General features: G+C 40.0%; 1 protein-coding gene across 1 annotated transcript in view; it reads right to left on the bottom strand.

The window, feature by feature from the left end:
• The window catches only part of CPED1 (cadherin like and PC-esterase domain containing 1), a 313,542-nt gene that overhangs the window by 6,442 nt on the left and 285,709 nt on the right, over positions 1-21,391 (bottom strand). Inside the window, exons 19-22 of the mRNA XM_043463564.1 lie at positions 19,513-19,733; positions 19,149-19,250; positions 18,636-18,723; positions 13,930-14,076 (exon numbers count right to left, since the gene is read on the bottom strand). Of these exons, the coding sequence (XP_043319499.1) occupies positions 13,930-14,076; positions 18,636-18,723; positions 19,149-19,250; positions 19,513-19,733 (558 nt within the window). The remainder of the gene's footprint in view (positions 1-13,929; positions 14,077-18,635; positions 18,724-19,148; positions 19,251-19,512; positions 19,734-21,391) is intronic.

The raw sequence follows: 21,391 nt of genomic DNA, 5'->3' as shown, positions 1-21,391 counted from the left end.
AGAAAACACAAATAAATATAAAGACATAACATGTCAAATCTTTCCAAGTTAATTAAAGTGCTATTCCAATTTTAATCACAGAAGGATTGGGGGGTACATGACAAATGAATTCTAAAACAGATCTCAGAAAATAAATGTAGGAAAATGGCCAAGACCATTTGGGAAGGAAAACAAGTGACGAGAGGAGATTTCAATACCAGATATTCATTCATCAAAGGGACTTGAGTTTAGCTTCAATCTACCACAGACTCAATTTGCTGGCTGTGTAAGCCAAGTATGGGCTTCCCAGGTGGCTCAGTGGTAAAGAGTCTGCCTGCCAATGGAGGAGATGTGGTTCGATCCCTGGGTCAGGAAGATCCCCTGGAGTAGGAATTGGCAACCCACTCCACCAGTATTCTTGCCTGGGAAATCCCACGGACAGAGGAGCCTGGAGGGCTACAGTCCACAGGATTGCAAACAAGTCAGACATGACTGAGTGACTGAGCAAGCATAAGCTAAGTAGAAGCAAAATTCAACACTGAGAAAAAATAGGAGTTTTCACACTGTAGATTAAAATGTATTTTATAAACTGCCTGTTCCCTAAAAATTTTCATGGAAAAATAAGGCAATCCTAAATAGGACCCAATGTCATATAAATCTAATGACCATAAATGTTGACAGCCAAGTAGTTTTAATTACATGGGATTAAAATCAAGCATGTGTGTTTAAAATGGAGCTATGTACCAAATTTCCCAGGTGGTTCAGCTGGTAAAGAATCCGCCTACAATGTGGGAGGCCTGGGTTCGATCCCTGGGGTGGGAAGATCCCCTGGAGAATAGAAAGGCTACTCACTCCAATATTCTGGCCTGGAGAATTCCATGGACAGTATAGTCCATGGAGTCGCAAAGAGTTGGACATGACTGAGCGACTTTCACTTCACTTCATGTACCAAACTGCAAATAGGATCTCCAGTGGAGAAGGGAGTGAAAATTCAGGAGGTGTGTGTAGTACAAAAACAAAAGAATTTTTGTTTTTATTATATATACTTCAAAAATTTTTAGAATTAACAAGAATTCATGTAATCATTTTAAAAGAGAAAAGCAGTAGAAGATGATGCTGTCTATTATAAAATCAAAATATGATTTATTTTTGCCATATAATACCCATCTTTCAAACTTCGGAGTTCTCTCTCTTAAGAAACACATGGAGTAACTCAGATATGGTCCCTACCCTTAAGGGGACTATATAAAGACACATGTCTAAGATACTTGAAGTAAGAACAAGAATGAAATGACTTCAGAGACATTGTCTGAGACTAGATCCCCAAGGTCAGGCACCCTGCTGTTTCTATATAATAAGTTGTTCCTTAGTAAATATTAATACATTAAGGAGACAGTGCTAATTCATGATGGCCATGATATCAGTTCACACAGCTATTATTTCTTTGTAAAATTTGGTGTCTGGCATTGCCATCAAACTGCTATCTCTGAGTTTCAAAATATTACTGTATTTTACCTACTCTTATGGACTCTAAAGTGGAAGAATAGGAGTTAGCTATATTTTTAAGTCTTGGAAATGTTATGCAAGTGAATGATGTTTGATTCCTGTAAAGAGTGAATTGTTTCTTTCCTTTGATCTCATGTGTGGAAATATGTCCATGTGAGTCCTTCCAAAATCAGAGGACCAGTTGGGATTACTAAATTCCAAACAGAGTGGTAACTGGAATGTGGCTTTGAAAGAGAGGTGTTAGCGATACAAATGTTAGGCTTATCTCTGGGGAATAATAATAGTAAACAACAAAATGAGCTCTTAGAAAACAAAGGTGAAAAATTTAGGCCTTGAACCAGAGACAAAGGATCCTAGATATTTGTGTAGAGTGGTCACCTCAATCAGAGACAAACACGAATGGCTTGATGCTTCCAAATGCTTCTCTAAATCTGGGTGCCTAGGATGTGACAACTGAGAAACGGACACATCTACCTAGAAGAAAAATGAACTACTGCGTATGGTTAATAACACATGACCAGGCGACTGGCAGATGTTTACATTACCTGTGAGCGTTAGATGACGTTTTTTTTTGTTGCTTGCTTTTTGTGGGCTTTTTTTTTTTGCCAGTTTAAAATAACCCAAAGAAGCTCCTTGTCTTTAGTTTTGTTTTTGTTATTTTCTTTTCGTGACTTTGCTGTGTCAAATTATATTTAAAATTAGGAAGAGAAAGTGAAGGACAATTGGTCTCCATGAAGTATGTTAGGTCAGCATTGTCCCATAATCACAAGCATAAGTGTAATAATAAAAATTATTTTTGTCTCAGCAATATTCAAATTTAGGTTAAGTTACAAGTAGGAATAGATTTTCAAGTAAAGATTATAGTGTTTTAAAACAGTAATAGATTTTTAATATAGTTTCTATGGAAACTTGGAAAGGGGTAATTTTGGAGCTGGAATCAAGGGCTGTAATGATAAGATATAGGATATGTAGATGATTACATTTCTTTCTGACTCAGTGTAACAAAAATTCTGTGCTTTGGTGTGTAAAAGCAACTTTTACTTTCTCTTAGGCTTCTTATATGCTAAGAGATCTCCCAACTTATGATTGTAGATCTTTCCACATCCATCCATAATTAAGGACTTGGGCACACAGACATTTTAGAAGGCATACAAATGGTCACAATTCTACTTGACTGGCTTGGGTCAATGGCTATTGTTAAGACTTCCCAAACATGAAAAATTGTTATAAATTACACAACAGAGGTACATGGCAACTTTAACTATTAAATTCATGTAATGTCAACACTCAAAATTGATTTCACATAGTCATCAGAATGAATGTATTACTATGTCAATTAATTGCTGCATCTAAAATAACTATGAATTTTCAAAAAGCTGATATACAAAGGGAAAGCTTGGTGAATTGGAAAAGTGTCAGGCAGATTACAAGCAAATACCTTTTCTAAAACCGATCTTGACTTGAATAATACCCAAGAAACTTCTGATGTGGTTCCAGATCCACAGAACAAAATAGAAAACAATTTTCAGTGATGCAAGTGTTCCAAAATTTCTAGACTGGATTAGGGCAGATGTTCTGATTACAAACGTGTTTCACAATCATGCCTGGGGTCTAAGGAATGAAGGTAATGGTTTTCTAAGGCGGGAAAACACGAGCTTGACCAGGCAAAACCAGCTAACATAGTCTTTGAAGATAAATGGATACTACTGAGGTACTTTTTATTTGGTATAGTCATTCTGAAGACAGGACATTCAATTCACAATCCAGTCACAAAATTTATGATCAGCTGAAAAAAATAGCTTAAGAATTCACAGAAAGAGAATAAAAATAAAGTGACAAACAATAGCTAGAAGCCAGTCCTTAAAATTCCATTTCAGGAAATCATGCAATTTTTAAAGATAATAAGGAATTCTTTCATGTACCTCCCCCACTCCCAATATTTAATTATAGCCACATGAAATAAGCTATGGTTTGAGTGAAGGGAGTCCAACTTCTGAATGGGTCAAAGATGCTGAGGATTAGAGGGCAAGACTAAAGTTTTCTTTAGGAATGAGGTTTTTATTTATTTTTTCTTTTTGTTTCTGGTGTTTCCAGATACGCAGTGTCTCTGTCTTCCAACCTACCTCCAAATCATCAACCCTTCTTGCACTGAGAACTGAGCCTCTTTAATTCCTGCCCCCAGTCAGAACTCAGTTCCTGACTCTGGAAACAAATTCTCCTCTGAAGTGGAAAGATTGATGAGAAGGAGTTACAGACCAGTAGTTTACCGATTTCAAGTTAAACTGTTGGTTCTATCTTGCACTTCTACACAGTTCCTCAGAGAATAACGCCTTGTCTTAAACTCAGTTTCCAAAGTGGCTGAATAGTCCTGTCACTGAATTCTTGATACTATTTGAATGACCTTTGTTAGTCAAATTGATTTCAAACACTATTTAGATGGATTTGTTGAGTCCTGAAATCTATTTTGATCTTAACTCACCAGTATTTGTTTCCCTACATCTCTCCTGAACTTAGAATTTTTATTTCAGAATATGGCACTATTGGGAGTTCCCTGGTGGCCTAGCAGTTAGGATTCTGCGCTTTCACTGCCATGGGTTCAATCCCTGGTCAAGGAACTGAGATCTCACAGTTGTGCAGCACAGCCTGTACATATTGTTGTTGTTTAGTTGCTAAGTCTTGTAAGACTTTTTTGGGATCCCAGGCTCTGTAGCCCACCAGGCCCTCTGTCCATGGGATTTTCCAGGCAAGAAACACTGGAGTGGGTTGCCATTTCCTTCTCCAGGGGATCTTCTCAACCCAGGGATTGAACTGGAGTCTCCTGCATCAGCAGGTAGGTTATCACGGAACCACCAGGGAAGCCCTAGTCTACATATACAGATGGCATAAAAACGTTACCAGGATCTCGCAGGTGGCACATAGGTAAAGAGACGCAAGAGACATAGTTTTGATCACTGGGTCAGGAAGATCCCCTGGAGGGCATGGCAACCCACTCCAGTATTCCTGCCTGGAAAATTCCATGGTCAGAGGAACCTGGTGGGTTACAATCCATAGGGTCACGAACAGTCGGACATGACTAAGTGCCTGAGCACGCACGCACAAAATGTTATTTAGAAACGATCTGTGTGGACCAACATTTTCCACTACTGGAGTCACTGGAAGGATTTGCCTAGCACTATTCTGGAGTTTCTAAAAGAGATCTTCTTTTAGGCCATTTCATTTCTCATCAGAATAGATCTCCAGCCTCCTGTCTGAGGTGACATGTGACTGGTTGCTGGTATTTAGGGGGCTTCGGGACTTTAGGAGCTCCACTTTTCAGAAGCCAGTCTCGTGTTTCGCTTTCTGATTTCAGCCTCTAGATTAGTTTGCTCTTTGCTATTCCTGTGTTTCTGAGTCTAGACTCTCTGCTGTTCAACTTTAAAAGAAATCACATGTGTATGGGTGTAGGTTCTTGGCTGCATGGACTGGGGTGAGGGACCCAGTGTCCACCAGATTTGCACACAGACTGTCAACCAATTGTTTTCTGATGCGCGCTGCAGTCCTGCCTTCCTCAGCACTGGTTCCTTCAGGTCTGAACCACACAGAGGGTCCATGAGGCAAGCGTGCCTTGTTATAACTGGTGTTTCTTCTCTGTAGGCACTGTATTGTTTTTTAGGGAAAATATGAAATTTGCTTTTTTAAACTATGAAACAATTTTTAAATTTTTAATATTTTAAAGTTTTTATTGAAATAGAGTTGATTTACAATGTTGTATTAGTTTCAGATATACAGAAAGGTGATTCAGCTATGCATATATATATATATACACATACACATATACATACACACATATTTATTGTTTTTTAGATTCTTTTCCACTGTAAGTTATTACAAGATATTGAGTATAGTTCCCTGTGCTGTACAGTAGGTCCTTATCAGGCATTTTACACTGTAATTTCTCTTGCAGGCTAAGTCAAACTTCTTAAAATGAATTAAGATTTCTTGTCTGCTGTGAATTATTTCTTATTCTGTCTTTTTCTTGGGTGATGGTGGTGGTGGAGATTTATGTCTTTAAAATCTTTTTTTGTGGAATTTCAAGTGGAAGAGAAGACAAATGCTTGTGGTCAATCTGCCACATTTAATCTGCACTCCAAGAGTGATTTTAGACCTTATTCTCTATGCTAGGTTTCCCAAACTGTGTTTACTGAGGTGTTAATAGTTATTATTAAAAAAAGAAAAGTGGTCTGTGGTCAACATTTTGGGAGAAACTGGGTCAAACTAAGCTAAACAGTTCCTTTGCTTGTAAGGGCTATTGGGATCATTTAATGTACTAATATTGTTTAAGAATCCTTAAAGTGGTAGTATTTCCCAAACTGCAGCTCTTGCTTTCACCAGACTAGAACACTAAGACCTAAAGTAACAAAAATACTAATCAAAGCAGTCCAAAGTCCATCTCAGCTTGGCACTTAAAGGTTGGTAGTTAAACCTCCAGAAATGAGTGTTCACTGCATAGAACATGAAATGAAACAGTGATGGGTCAGCATCTCTTTCTAAGGCCTACCAACATTCCATGTTCCAGGACTGCAGAGGCTGGATAGCTGCCTCCTGGGTCATCATACCAGTGCAACATAGCGACTGACACGTTTCTGTGTTTATCCTCCATTTAATTATCCTTCTTCAGAGAGACACCCTGATGTTATTGGTGTTACTACCATTCAACATAGGATGCTCCCTATGGAAGAGCATTTTGTACCAAGCCATGTCAGGAAAGGCTCAGCTCCATTATGGCTAATGAGCTCATTCTCACCATGTGCCAATCTTTAATCAACCACTAGAAAAAGCTAGAATTCACTTGCAGATGGACTTGAACATCAACTGTTTTAAGGAGAAAGGACTCTCTAGAATTATGTTCTTAAAAAAAAAAGGTGTAGGAATGGTAGATAGCGAAAGCTTCTTTGACTTGTCTTTACCTTTAGAGATACTGAAAGATTTTACATGATTCTGTTAGATTTGAAGTATAGAAACATTAACACTTGGTGGGGGCAGGAAAGATGTGTTCAAGTAGTTGAAAGTGAAGGTTCCAAGAGCAAGATATTGTAATAGTCTGGGGCAAATGAAAGATAGGGAAGACCTTCCATCTCCCTCGTTCACTGACCAACCTTTTACCAACTATTTACCAGCGTCCTTGACCTGGTCCTCTCCCACATTATCAGTGGCCTTCCTCCAATAATCCCATTTTCTCCTGTATTCTTTTTTTTTCTTTTGTTTCTTTCTTTCTCTCTCTCTCTCTTTTTTTTTTTTTTTGACATGCTGCACACCATATGGAATCTTAGTTCTCTGCTGGCCAGGGACTAAACCTATGCCCCCTGCAGTGGAAATGTGGAGTCTTTTTTTTTTTAATTTTTTAAATTAATTTTGGGATGTACTGGGTCTTCATTGCTGGGTGGGCTTTCTCTAGTTGCTGCAAGTGAGGGCTACTCTTGGTTGCAGTGTGTGGGCTTCCCATAGCGGAGGCTTCTCTGGTGGAGCACAGGCTCTCGAGCCATCTGGCTTCAGTAGTTGTGGCTTCTGGGCTCTAGAGCAGAGAGCTCAGTAGTTGCAGCGCACTGCATTAGTTGCCCCTCGGCACATGGGATCTTCCTGGACCTGAGATCAATCCCATGTCTCCTGCATTGGCAGGCGGATTCTTTACCACTGAGCAACCAGGGAATCCCTGATATGTGGAGTCTTGACCATTGGCCCACCAGGAAAGTGTCCCTCTTCCTGTATTCTTAATGTATCCCTTAGTATTGATTATTTCCTCTCTGCCCATAAGCATGGCCAAAATTGTTCCTCCTCTAAATTGCCCCAGACTGATTACTTTTTAAAATCCAGTGTCTTTCCTTCTTTCTTATTGTTATTTGCTGAAAGGTTTTACTTTTTCTCATTTCTTAAACCTCTTCATTCCTGCCCTCCATATTTTACTGAAACTAATCTTAATTTGTTAAGAAAGGACCTTCTTAATGCCAAAATCAATGACTTTCAAAGTCCCTGTCTTAACAGAAATATCTATTACACTGGACAACATTAACCCTATTCAATCTCTCCTTATATATTATCACTTTTTGGCTTTCCATGGCACCCCAGTCTACCGGACTTTCCTATAACAGTTTATTCTCTAAATTCAAATGCTCCTATTTCTCTAAAAGTTGCTTAAATATTGGCGTCTTCAAGAGTTGCTTCCTCAGCTCTCCCTATTCTACTCACCTTCTTTGTATGATCTATGTTCACAGTTTTGATCATTACCTATTTTTTGAGGACTTAAAATTTCTTTCTCTAGCCCCATCCTGCCCCTCAAGCTTCAGATGTGTATCTCCAACCACCGACTAGGGACCTCCACCCGGATGTCCTACATGCATCTTGAACATGACATGTTCAAAATGGAATTAATCATTGTTTCCCTAAGCCCCATACATTCTCACCTATTCTCTGTCTCAGTTGCTGATTCAGTTCTCTAATCTGTCAGCCAAGTTAGGAATCATCTTTGATTCTTCCTACTCCCTCATGCCACTCATAAGATTTACAGATATTTTTTAAAAAACAGGGTTTCTATTGTCTGCTTCTCTCTTATCACTGCGTCCCTGTCTAGGTTTGGGTGAGCCTTTATCATCTCTCACCTGGCTTTTTAAAAAGTCTACTTTCTCTCCCTGATTTAGTCCTTTTCAAATCTTTCCTCTTCACAGTTATCAGATTTACCTATTTGAAGTAAATATATGACCATTTCATTTCTCACCAAAACCTTTCATTGACTCTCCATCACCTATAGGATAAAGTCTAAACTCTTATCATGATCTGGCCATGAACTTTTCCCAGTCCCCTTTTATAACCAATGTTCTACAATATACAGAATTGCTTGTGGTTTCCTGAGAACAGCAGGCTATTTCAAAGTTACTTTGGTTCACGCTGTCTTAAGGGGTGTGAATGATTCCTTCTGTTATTACTTTATTATCTTTACTAGAGCACACGCATCCTTTAATAATAAACTAGGATAGTTTATAAGAAGAGGGTTACTCAATCTTCAGAGTGGATTAGGTACCTCTTCTTGGTGGTACTACAATACTCTATTTATATCTCCCTCTCTTTTTTTAAGTCTTTATGGAATTTGTTACAATATTGATTCTGTTTTATGTTTTGGTTTTTTTGCCCCAAGGCATGTGGGATCCCCAACCAGGGATCTAACCTGCACTCCCTGCAATAGAAGGTGAAGTCTTAACCAATGGACTACCAGGGAATTCTCTATATCTCTTTAACGTAGTTTCATAACATGGGCTTTTATGCCTGGCTCTCTGACTACAACATGTTGATGATAGAAAGTATCATATTTATTTTTGCATTACCACTGCTTAGCTCAAGAACTGGACTCATCTAAATGATTAAGATAAAGAATAAACAAGTCAAGGCAATTGGAACATAGTACAGGGGAAAGACGGAAGAATATTTAAGAGATAAATAGGATTTGGTAACTAGCTAGTTGGAAGTTGTTAGGGGGCTGAAGAAAGATAAGGAGGAATCAAGGATGGCCATAGCTTGTAAATGACAGTGAATAAATACAGGAATACAAGAGAAGAAGAGAGCCTCCAGGGAAGACTAATTCTAAATTTGGAAACATGTCAAGTTTGAGATGCTCATGGGAATTCTACAAAATATTTTCCTACTTTATTGATAGCAGTGAGTACAGAGCTTACACAAACACTCAAAATTTGTTGAATTAGATTTCCATTACTAATTTGTTAAAAGTAGCCATGATGATAGTTAAATTCTTGGATCTACTATATAAGATAATTATATTTGAATCAGTTATTTTTTCTTGAAAAGTCAGTATTTCAGGTTTTTAGCTAGATGAATTTAAAGATGTTGTTCTTCATTGTGCTCATGTTAAACTTTGAAAGTTTGAAGGAAAAAGAGAAAAACTTTAGGTCCAAAATACAGAAGGAAAACCTTTCTAGGTCAGATAAGCTTTTGTTAATTTAATTAAGATTAAATAATAATAGGAAATCATCTCTGTCCCAGAACTGAAAACCTCTTCTTCCCAAGGTGCTAGAATCAAAGGAAACCTGTTGATGTTAGAGCTGGGTAGTGATGCTGGAGTGTTTGGGTATTTTGTTTTGTTTTGGGTTTGACTGATTCAAAAGCTAGAGCTACATCTGCCAGAAAAGGCAGACATTACAGAAAGTCTGTACAACTGGTTAGACTAACTAATAATCACATAACAACTGGTTGTGGATTTGCCCCTTCTGCAGCCAGGTGAGGGCTGGTAATAATTTTGCATCCTTTCCAGGTTTTAGCTCACTCACAGTTGATGGTTTGCCACATAACTAAAGGCACCATCCAAAACCACTCTTGGGCAAGAGCTACCTGGATCCTGTTTGTTGTCCTGTATAAACACTGGGAAAACAAAATTCCATTTCTACCCATGAAGAGAAACACCTGCTTTTCTAATCAGCAGGAACATTTTAGTCAAAATTGATGCATACCAGTTGGGAAATTGTTTATAGATTCATGATGGCAACACACACTCTCTTGCTGCTTTGACAGATGAAAGAGACACCCCGAGACCTTTAATCTCACCTATGGCGACAGGGGCCCACTGGAGCAGGTTTGTTATGTCTATGATAGAATTCTCACCACAAATCAAAGAGAACACACCAAGATCTTACACTGATGATTACAGCAATCCTTCTCAGGTATCTGTGAATCTATAATGGGAATGGTTTCATTGAACACCAAAAGATACAAGGCTCCCAAACTCAATTTTTTTTTTTTGCTCCAATACAGCAGATTTAATTATTGCTTTTACTGTAAGACAAATTCCTCTGCCAGTTCCTGAGTCGAGCACAGAGGAAAATGTGGTTGTTATTAACGAATTTCTGCCCTTTAATGTCTTGTATGAGACCAATAATCTTCATTTTCCCAGCTTGCTACATTAATCATCAAACCATCCTTTTTTGCAAAATGCTTTAGATATTCTTGGTTGTTTATAATAGGCTAACAGTGATTTAAGATGTTGGGTGACAGTTTAGAAAGCTTATAAAACACTCAGTGTCAGCACTGGAGACTTCCTGAGGTATAAGGGGTACAAACTGTTCAAGAGTTAAGCAACAATTAGGCCTCTGTGATGAATGACTTTAGAGACTTTGTGATGAAGGGAGTCAGTTGAGAAAGATGATCTTATCAGTTCTATGTTGTAACTGGAAAGGCAAAGGCTCCCACAAATATTTCAGCTCCAACATGAAAACATTAAAATGGGTAACACTGCTCCAGAATCAACAGAGAATATTTGGGTGATATGTATATACCTTACCATCAAGATGGCACACATTAGAAATAAGGATTAATAAAAAATAATTTGTATATAATAATTGTACACAAAAATTATAAAATCAGATGGGTGAAGTAATTTTCCCTGACATGCTTAACTCATGATTGTGAAAATTAAGAATTTTTAATAAGTAATATTTATAAGCCAATATTCCAGTTCTGATGACTCAAAGAGCTTTACTGTAGTTTGCAAATTCCATGACTCTCCCTGTCAGCTGGTTGATCCTGTGGCAGAAGATATATATAATGCAATCATATGGGAAAGACATCTTCTGTTTTTATTATTTATTTATTGGCCACACCATGTGGCTTGTGGGATTTTAGTTCCAGACCAGCGATTGAACCTGGGCCTTTGGCAGTGAGAAGGTAGAGCCTTAACCACTGGACCGTGGGGGAATTCCTGCATCTTCTGGTTTTTAATTGGAGCCATGTGAGAAATCACTGGAAGATTTCTCTTTTTAGATTTCCAGAGCACTGAAGCTGAAAAAAAGAAAAACAGATACCCTCCCCCAAAACACTAACTGAAGACACATTATGTAAAAATAAATAAATAAACCTTTTCTAAATGACGGAAAAAACCCAATCTGTATCTTGTCTTTCAAAGTCCCCAGTTTCTGTGGGTTGACAACCTTTGGCTTGCTTTTGCAGCCAACTCTGATACGGGGCTGGCTCAGCTGCAAGTTCCCTGTTTCTTCCTCTTTCAAGCTGCCTGCTCTTGTGTTTCTCAGTCTTGACCACTTGCAAATAGGATAGGCCCCAGAAGGATATTTTCTTATGGAAGAAGTAAGTAAATACACAGTATCCTACAGCTTAAAATCTGTTCTGCAATGGCATGGTCGAGCTTCAAGTTGTTAAAATCTAAACTTGAAATGCCATGCTTTCTATTGTTGGTGCGGCCTCTCGCCTCTCTGAGATGCAGTTCTATATACCACACAAAAGTGTAACATGACTCCATTAGCAGAATGTACAGAAGAACCAATGCAGAGTCAATAACTTTTGGATATTCATAAAAATCTGAGGATCAAGATGGATTACAGCAGTCACCTTAGGGCTGAAAAAGAAGATCGGAAGAAACCTTTAGACTTGTCATCTCACTCATGACTGCACTCTGGTTTACAAAGGGACACAAGAAAGAACAATTGAATCAGTATCTGAGAGGATGATCAACCAAGACAATCTCCATTGCAGTTTCCGCTGACGCTCCTGAGATCTAGAGACAACAGGAGCCAAGTAAGCTCATCATCGAAAGCAATGTAGTGGTCATGTGTGCAAAACTTGCCAAAATGTGGATAAAATTCAGCTCAGCAAGCCCTTGTCTGATTAAGAGCTGGGCAAAGGAGAATAAGGAAGAGAAAGAGTTTCTATGAAGGACGTTCTGAAACTTTGTGATCTTTCTCCATCTTGGGAGGTTGTTTCATTCCTGCTTTAAGCTAAGTGAGACGGGACTTCAACACACCAACTTTGAGAGGTAGACATGTGTCCTCTGGGGACTGGGAGCGTGAGAACTGGTATGAGACATGATGCTATAGATCAGCTTTGAAGTGGCAGAGAGTGAGACAGCAAGAGTGAGAGAGAGCTAGAGAGAGAAAGAGAGGAGCAAACGGCAGGGCTGCACTGGGAGCTCACGATATGTCTGGCAACAGCACAGCAAGGATGAATGAGTGTTTCTTGTGGACAACACGGGGGCAACTGAGTGTAGCAAGCCCAGGGTCATGCTGTATATTTTCCAAGAGGATGCCTGGAGAAGCAATGTGACCCGCAAACAGGAAGATGGACAATTGGAAGCCAAGGGGCTAAGGAAGGAATACAGCTGTAAGGGAAGCATTCCTCGGTCAAAGAAGCTATTATCAGAGGGCCCAGTAGGGGGTGTCTTCAAGGAAGCCCACAAGAGCACCCTAGACAGAAGGAATTAGCATGCTATACCCAGAAAGTACATTCATGGATTAGGCTTATGCCCCTCAAGTAAGCCTTTTGTTGCCCTTAACATCGCCCTAACCTGACCCAAGGGCTTACTCAGTGGCTCAGCAGTAAAGAATCTGCCTGCAGTGTAGGACACCTGGGTTGGATTCCCGGGTCAGGAAGATCCCCTAGAGGAGAGCATGGCAACCCACTCCATTATTCTTGCCTGGAGAATCCCAAGAACAGAGGAACCTGGTGGGCTACAGTCCACAGGTTCACAAAGAGTTGGACACGACTGAAGTGACTTAGCATGCATGTATGCATGCAAGCATGCAACCTGACCCAATGGAGAAAGGGATGGAAGAAGAAGAGAGGTAAAGCATGGTGTAGAAATAGGAAAGAAGCCTCTTGTACCCTCTCTCTTACTTTCGGCTTTTGAGACTGAGGTGAGGCTGAGCTAGGGGAAAGAAATCACTTCATGTGGTTATAACACAGGTCTGGGCAATTTTAGTACTGAAGTGAGAGTCTTCTTATGCCTGAATGTGACTGAAGTCCTATTATTATCCAAAAGTGGCATTAAAATTATGAGAGCAACAAGAGTTTACACAAGGGTAGGGAGGAAATAATGCACAGAGTTTGAAAGAATGGGATGGGGGAGCAAGGAAGCAAAAATATTTTCTGCTAACATTTTATCAGCTAAGACTATTTAATCACTAGCTACAAATAAAATCAATTTTACCATGAGGAACAAAAAACTTTTCAAAACACAGGCGCTACTGTTAATGCATTGGATAAACCAATGGAGGAAGGTAATCTATCCATTTAGCAATTAAATTGCCTTGTTTTCAATCTGTCTCCATTAAAGACATCTCCCACTTTCTGTGGACAGAATTTCTGATGGGAAGGCTCAGAGTCGACTAGAAAAGGCAAGTGTTCTCCATCTTCCTGCTTATGTTGGCCACTGATTCTAGTCTTCAGGTGTCCACATAAACACTAATTACTTAACACTTCATTTTGTAGAGCCTCGAGTTGTGACTACTATTTGATTTGGCTGAGTGATGATGAATACATTATTTAATCTCCTCCGGACATAGTTTCTTTGATGCAAAATAAGATTGACGATGCAAAATAAGATTGACGATGCAATTAAAGATGCAATGAGAAATTTTTAAAAGTCAAAAGCTACAAAAATCAGAGAGCCAGCATAAATACCTCATGGAAATGACACCCGCACGTCCCCTGCAAAAACTCTTTGTGTCGCCCCATGGTTATAGAGAATGTGTCAACCACTTCATAGCCATATTTTTTAGCAGCTTCCAGGATAATCAAATTTTTTTTCCATAAATTCTGAACTTCACTCTGTATTGGAAAAGAGAAGAGAGAATTTTGATTAAAAAGACTGTTTTATGATTTAATAACTCAAGTTGAAACCATGTAAAAGTCATCTTTTTTACAGATTGATCTTATTATAATACAAAGAATGAATTTCTTTAAGATGTGTTCTAATTTTTTCAAAATATAAATATTTGTGCATATATAAAACAGCAATACATCAATGTCTATAGTGGCACAGTTCAGAACTTTTTCTTCTATAAAAAGTGGTTAGGTTTATTGTCCACAGAGATCCACTGAAGTATCTAAAATTCTCAATTTAAAGACCCAGACTTGAAAATCACAAATTCTATCTCTATCTATTTGAATTCTGCATTTGAATATTAATTAGTATCTGTTTTGCATTCAGCTTTGTGCTGAAGGACAGGTATACAATGGCAAATAAACCACAGTGCCTATTCTTAAGACAGGGCATTCAAACAGGAGAAACAAATATGTAAATATTTACTGAGTCCTTTATTGGAGGGAAATATACCAGACTCTGGGCTTAGCTGATGGCTCAGTGGTAAAGAATCCGCCTGTAGTGTGGGAGATGCCAGAGACATGGGTTCGATCCCTGGGTCAGGAAGATCCCCTAGAGGAGGGCATGGCAACCCACTCCAGGATTCTTGCTCAGAGAATCCCATGGACAGAGGAACCTGGCGGTCTACAGTCCAAAGGGTCACAAAACAAGTGAGCTCCCGCACACAAACCAGACTCTGGCTTGGGAGAGAAAACGGACCAGCTCTGCAGGGGCATGGGAGACTTCAAGAGGGCTTCCTGAGCAAAATGAGGTTTGCTGTTGGTTCTGGGAGCCCCAGAAGTGAGTGAAGTCTCCATCTGCTGCTTCTGTAAGTCATATTCCTCCCTCCCTCCCCAACCATGCTCAAGGCATTGATGGAGATCAGCAGAGGTTCTAGTTTAGGTCCACTGTTGAGAAGTGGGACTCCTCCACTAAGTATAACGGTTCCAGGATTTCTCATCGGCTTGACCAGGGCTTTCTCAGACTTACCTGAAGTCTGAGACTCTTGCTACCTAATCCACCCTTCTTCCACTCCCTTCGTATCAGACACATTACAGCCAAACATGGTTCCCAGTACATAGTGGATGCTCAAGAAATATTTGGTGTTAAGACTGAGTGATATGCATTGGGTGGTGTGGTCTGAAACTCTTCCCACCTACTCCTGCCCCCTCCCTTTTATTCTTCTCAGACGTTCTTTCCAATAAATAAATCCCCTTATCTGGTTGATCCTGTCCTGGTGTCTGTCTCTTTGAGAACCCATACTGCCACGGGGAGGGAATTGTACTCCCTCTTCCTTTTCTAAAGACCAAAAAAAATTTTTTTTTTATTTTCAAGGTAAAAAAGCAAATAATCATTTGCATTTGTTAATCCAACTACAAGATAAAAGAAGCAGTACAAAGGTGTCTAATTTTCTGTCTTTTCTGTGATGGCACACCTATTTCGGTGACATTCAAAGAAGAGTGTTTCTCCCCAGATGAATGTAGTGAATAGAGAAGGATCATAAAGGAGAAATCTGGAGGAAAAGGAACAGATGGGAAACAGTCTGTGTCATTACCTGAAAATTACTGCTCAAAGTGCTCAATAACGTTTGTGAAGTTTTTTCCTGTCTGGTTACAAGTACCCTCTCAGCTTTAAGGTGCCCAGTTATAAAAAGTAGAAGATACTTTGAAGTAAGTGGTTTCTAGAGAAAGGTCAGTTCTCTGAGAAAGAGACTCTGAGCCAGAAACTGGCATGCAGGGGGCCAGCAGGAGGTCCCCTCCCTCCTTGGGATCAACACCTCCAAGGGAGTGAGGGAAGACAAACTGGGTAGATACAGAAGTTGAGCTGCAATATTGTTGCAACACAGGCTTTTGCTGATCCCACCAGAAGTTCTAGAGCTGGGAAAGCATTTCTGAGATGGTCCAGATTTATAAAAGGGGGCTGAGTCTTGATTGAGGCTCTGCCCAAAAGGAAGAGAGACTTTCTGAGAGTCTCCTGTGTGCTGAGATTTGTGGTTTGCATTTGGGGACCAGAATGAGCAGTGCAGACCTCCCTCCCCTACCCTGTCCTTGCTCCCACTAAGATTAGACTAGAAGGGCGGGGGGCAGACAACAAAGCACGGGATCTGCTGAGGGACACAGACAAGGACATCAGACAGTTACAGGAGCTCGGGGCAGGAACAGCCTATTGAGTCCAGGGTCTTTCCAGTCCAGAAGTCCTCAATTAGGTTTTCTCAGAGGAAACTGTACTTAACCTAACACTGGAAGGGCGAACAAAAGTTCCCCTTGGTGGTGGAGAGTGAGCTCCAAGAAGAGGGAACAGTAGCTTTAAAGATCTGGGGGTGACTGAGAGCAAGGCGTGCTTGAGGAGCCGAAACACTCAGTAGTGGAGTGAGTGCATGTGTGTGTGTGCACGTGTGTGTGTATACATGTGAGTACACATGGGTACATATGCACTGGATGCAAGGACTAAGTCTACCTAGGAAGGTGGAGGCCACATCTTGAATGGCCACGATGAGGACGATGAATGCCAGCGTCTGATGATGAGTTCAGGTTTCTTTTCTGCCTCTACTTACCACCATAATTTTCTCTTTTATTTTATCATTTCCCCTCTTTTTCTTCCTTCCTTTCATCTTCACCAAGTCTGCAAAACTGATGAGCACCATCGAAGCCCTGATGGCAGGCACCATGGTTCATGGTTTCTGGCACATGGTAAGTGCCAAAGATCTGTTTGCTGAGATAAGTTCATTCTAAATCTACCTGGAGGCATCATAGGTCCTCCAGTTCCGGTTGAGAGGCCGGAACAATCAAGGAAGCAAAGTGGAGCTACCAGAGTCCTCAAGTATGGAACTGCAAACATGACCTGCAGACCTCAAATAACATTAAAGGAGATTCAACTCATAACCCATAGAAGAAATGATCAAAAGACCCCTCTTCTAATCCCTGACTGTCTTAAACCCTTCAGCTACCCCAGATGCCAAATGTCTCAACTCACTTTACATGACCTTAACCCCACCTGACTTCAAGAAGCTGAATTTGGTGGTTTTACTTTGACCACTTTCTACTATTTCTCATACTTTTGCATCACAGATCTGGTGGCCAGGAAAGTAAAGTTTTGAGAAAGGAGACTGGGATCCTGTGATGTGTGCTGGAGAAAGCTAGGAGCACTTGTAATTGACACAAAAATAAATCTCACTTGGTTGACTCAGTCAATGGACAGCTTCCTGTCTCCCCAATTCCCAGTGCTTCCTGAGCTCCCCCTGAGCAACAGCACACAATCCGGGCTGCCTGTGAGCTCTCCTAGCTGACCAAGAGCAGCTGGTTCTCTTACCTACAGATGGTGTCTTTCTTTAATGAGACTTGTACTTAGTGTTGAGACTACCGATTTACTGTCTTCTATGAGAACTGATCAGAGGCCTCAACTCCTTTCATTTATAAACATCCAACCTGAGGCAAAATGAATGATACTACTTCAAAGACAAATTCTGAAAGCAATCGGTCAGAAATCCTCTTCCCCAAAGCCACTCTTTTCCAAATTACTCACTGATACTGATAATTTCTTATGTGATTTTTAGCAGGAGTCTTTACAGTGTCTGAAACATGAATGAGGGAAGAGGATATTTATAACATAAGCCCTCTCATCTAACCTTCAGGTTTTTACTTTTTCAAACTCTGGTCCAACTTTCTTCTTTATGAATCCAAAGCATTATTTATGGGCTGGTGTCCCCTTATGTTTCCCTTATGGGATACAATGGAAACAGTAAGAGACTTTATTTTGGGGGGCTCCAGAATCACTGCAGATGGTGACTGCAGCCATGAAATCAAAAGACGCTTACTCCTTGGAAGAGAAGTTATGACCAACCTAGACAGCATATTAAAAAGCAGAGACATTACTTTGCCAACAAAGGTCCATCTAGTCAAAGCCAAGGTTTATCCAGTAGTCATATATGGATATGAGAGTTGGACTATAAAGAAAACTGAGTGCAGAAGAATTGATGCTTTTGAACTATGGTGTTGGAGAAGACTCTTAAGTGTCCCTTGGACTGCAAGGAGATCCAACCAGTCCATCCTAAAGGAAATCAGTCCTGAATATTCATTGGAAGGACTGATGCTGAAGCTGAAACTCCAATACTTTGGCCACCTGATGCGAAGCTGACTCATTTGAAAAATCCCTGATGTTGGGAAAGATTGAAGGCAGGAGGAGAAGGGGACAACAGAGGATGAGATGGTTGGATTGCATCACTGACATGGTGGACATGAGTTTGAGTAGGCTCCAGGAGTTGGTGACGGACAGGGAGGCCTGGCGTGCTGCAGTCCATGGGGTCACAAAGAGTCGGACACAACTGAGTTACTGAACTGGACTGTCCCCTTATTTCCAGGAATCATTGTAACTGATTTGAAATCATAATCCTTAAGTGTACCATCTCCTTTTAATTTTATGAAAGTTGTTGAAGGTTATACAGTGCCTTTTGGGTCCTTTTTCAGGCACCAGCAAGGATCCTTACAGGAACCATGAAGTTCACACAGCCTGGAAAATATGGATTTACCTGTGTTAAGAAGTGTACTCCATCCACTGGCAAATGAAATCCAATTCCCAACGTTTTGATGATCACAAGGATATTGAGTAAGTTTTCCCTGTGAAATAAACAGATCTCAAGTCATAAACTCTGATGACATTTCTAGATGTCCGTATTTACACAAGCAAGTGGAGCGGAATTCCTTTAGAATGTGATAATTGCCATGTAGGACTAAATTCTCATTTTGTAGATTTGATGTACCTTAGTGCTTTTGTGTGTGTGTGTGTGTATGTGTGTTTGTGGATAGAGTTTTATATGTCAGTGGGCATGTTTTGGTTTGTAGTAAATGAAAACTTGGATGCTGAAGAGCTATGTTGCAATTGGATACAAAAGTATTTTTGAAACATTTAAAACTAGACTTGAACTGCTGGATTCTAAATTACAAGTTATTCTTTATATAAAATCTTGATAAAATTCACTCACATCGAGAGTAAATTTTTTTTATTTAGAATACAAATGACAATTATTGTTGCAGGAATTTACCTCTTTAAAACCTTGTGAATAATTTGCAGATGATTGGAATTAAGCCACTGAACACCACCAACAACCAATACAGTCTGACTGGTATTCTCCAGGGGACCTGATCTGAAATCCAGAAAGGAAAACAACACGTGTTGCCTTGAAACAGATGGCAAACATTTTAACAGCACTGCCTCACATTTCATTGAACCCTAGCTGGCATCCTGATCACAAGACCTCCTTATCATTTCTACCTCGTTTTCAGCCATATTATTAATACTTGGTATTTAAACTTTTCAGCACATCTGATACACAGCAAACAATCATGACTACTAGTAAAACATCAGTACATTGTGGTATGGTTTCATTCAAAACTGCTCCATTGTACCTTTGCAAGAGATGTTCAAGGGCTTTTTCAAATGTTGGTCTCAATGAAGGGCTCATCCAAAACTGGGGATAGTAGGAGTAACTGATCAAGGTCTTCCCTCCATTGACATTGTGGTAGAATTTAGTGCCATGCACCTTCTGCCATTCCTTCAGGGTTTCATTCAATCTTTCAATCAGATAGTACATTATCCCTCTGTTGGTTGAATCTCCAATGAAAAGAATCTACAAGTTAAAAAAAAATTTTGCTTTCAAATCTGACGTGTATAAGATATAGGAGACAATATAAAACAAGTAACCTGATGAAAACAGAGACATACATCCAATTGAAGGACAGCCCTTTAAACTCTTAGAAACGACATTAATTCTTCTCTCCCAAGCCTGTTCATTTTCCCTTTCCATATTCCTAGTAATGACATCACCCACTGACCCACTAACTCATGTTTAAAGCTCTTTGCTTTCTTTATGCTATCTTTAATTTCTCTATCCCTCTTAGGCACTTCACTTTCTCATCTAATCAGCTTAACGTGTTATTGATTCAAATAGGCGTGAAGTATTCTAGCGCTGTAAGAATACTTAGAGATGTTCCAATCTCTTGATTTTGTAGATGAGAAAACTGGGAATCCACAGAGGTTAGCTAGCTCAATAGAGGTCATGCTACTACTTGAGAAAAGAGCCACAGAACTAGAATTTGATTTTCTGAAAAGCAGTCTGTGTTCCAGGGTGCACGTCCCAGGGCCATTTGCCATGGAAGCCTCTCATCTATCACCTCCTTTAAATTCCATAAGCACAGTCCTGCTTGAGGCTCCATGGCCTCAAAGGTGTGCTATTGTTAACACTTGCCTAATACATCTTCTTGTAACATGTGTGTGAGTCACCCAGTCATGTCCAACTCTGCCACGCCATGGTCTGTAGCCTGCCAGGCTCCTCTGTCCATGGAATTGTCCAGGCAAGAATACTGGAGTGGGTTGCTGTTTCCTTCTCCAGGGAATCTTCCTGACCCAGGGATCAAACCCAGGTATCCTGCAATGCAGGCAGATTCTTGACCATCTGAGCCACCAGGGAAGCCCTCTTGCACCATAGCTGCCCCCTAATTCATTCTCCACACAGTAATTCTGGGATAAATTTCCAAATGTCTCATCTCGCTTTCATGCTCAAAAACCTTATCAGCTCTCCATGTTCTGCGGAGTCAGGTTTTAACTCCGAGGTTCAGTTAACATTTACTGAATTTTTATTGCGTGTCGGCTTTTGCTAGGTGAAGATTTCACACTGAGTACTCACTTTTAATCTCCATAATCATGAGATATGAGTCATTATCTCTGTTTCACAAATGAGGTATTTGAGGCTCAGGGAGACTAAGGTTATAAATCTAGTAAATGGGGGAACACAGGACTCAAATCCAAGTCCTTGATCTCCAAGTGCAGGGTCAATGGCCCCATCCTCTCAACACTTTCCTTCAAGTAAGCAGGTCAGATTTCTACTTTTTCACTGAACATGATTTGCAGTCAACAACATCTGCTTTTCCTTGTGCTAATCCATCTGCCTAGAAAGCCCTGCCCTCTGCAACCTAGTCTGTATAAATGCTACACAACCTCCAGACTCAACACGGACGTCTCTCCCAGAGGGTCTTGTCCAATGCCCCGGTCAGAATGACCTTTCTGTCCTCTGTGACTTCATTATAATTTTCAATTCCATTACTGATTTTATCAAAGACTACATGAAATTGCAGCTATTTGTGACTGTATCTTTTTTTCTTATATCATATCAATAAGTATTTAAGGCCAGAGTCAAGATTAATTTCTAAATTCTGATTTCCCCCATAGTACTATGCATGCATTTTAAAAATATTTATTGAACTGAAAGTCAAAGGGACTTTTGTTAGA

The sequence above is a fragment of the Cervus canadensis genome, chromosome 3 (genome assembly GCF_019320065.1).
Source record: "Cervus canadensis isolate Bull #8, Minnesota chromosome 3, ASM1932006v1, whole genome shotgun sequence".
NCBI classification, from domain to species: Eukaryota; Metazoa; Chordata; class Mammalia; order Artiodactyla; family Cervidae; genus Cervus; species Cervus canadensis.
Note: the sequence above shows the minus strand (reverse complement) of the source record. Positions and strands in the feature narration are given on the sequence as shown.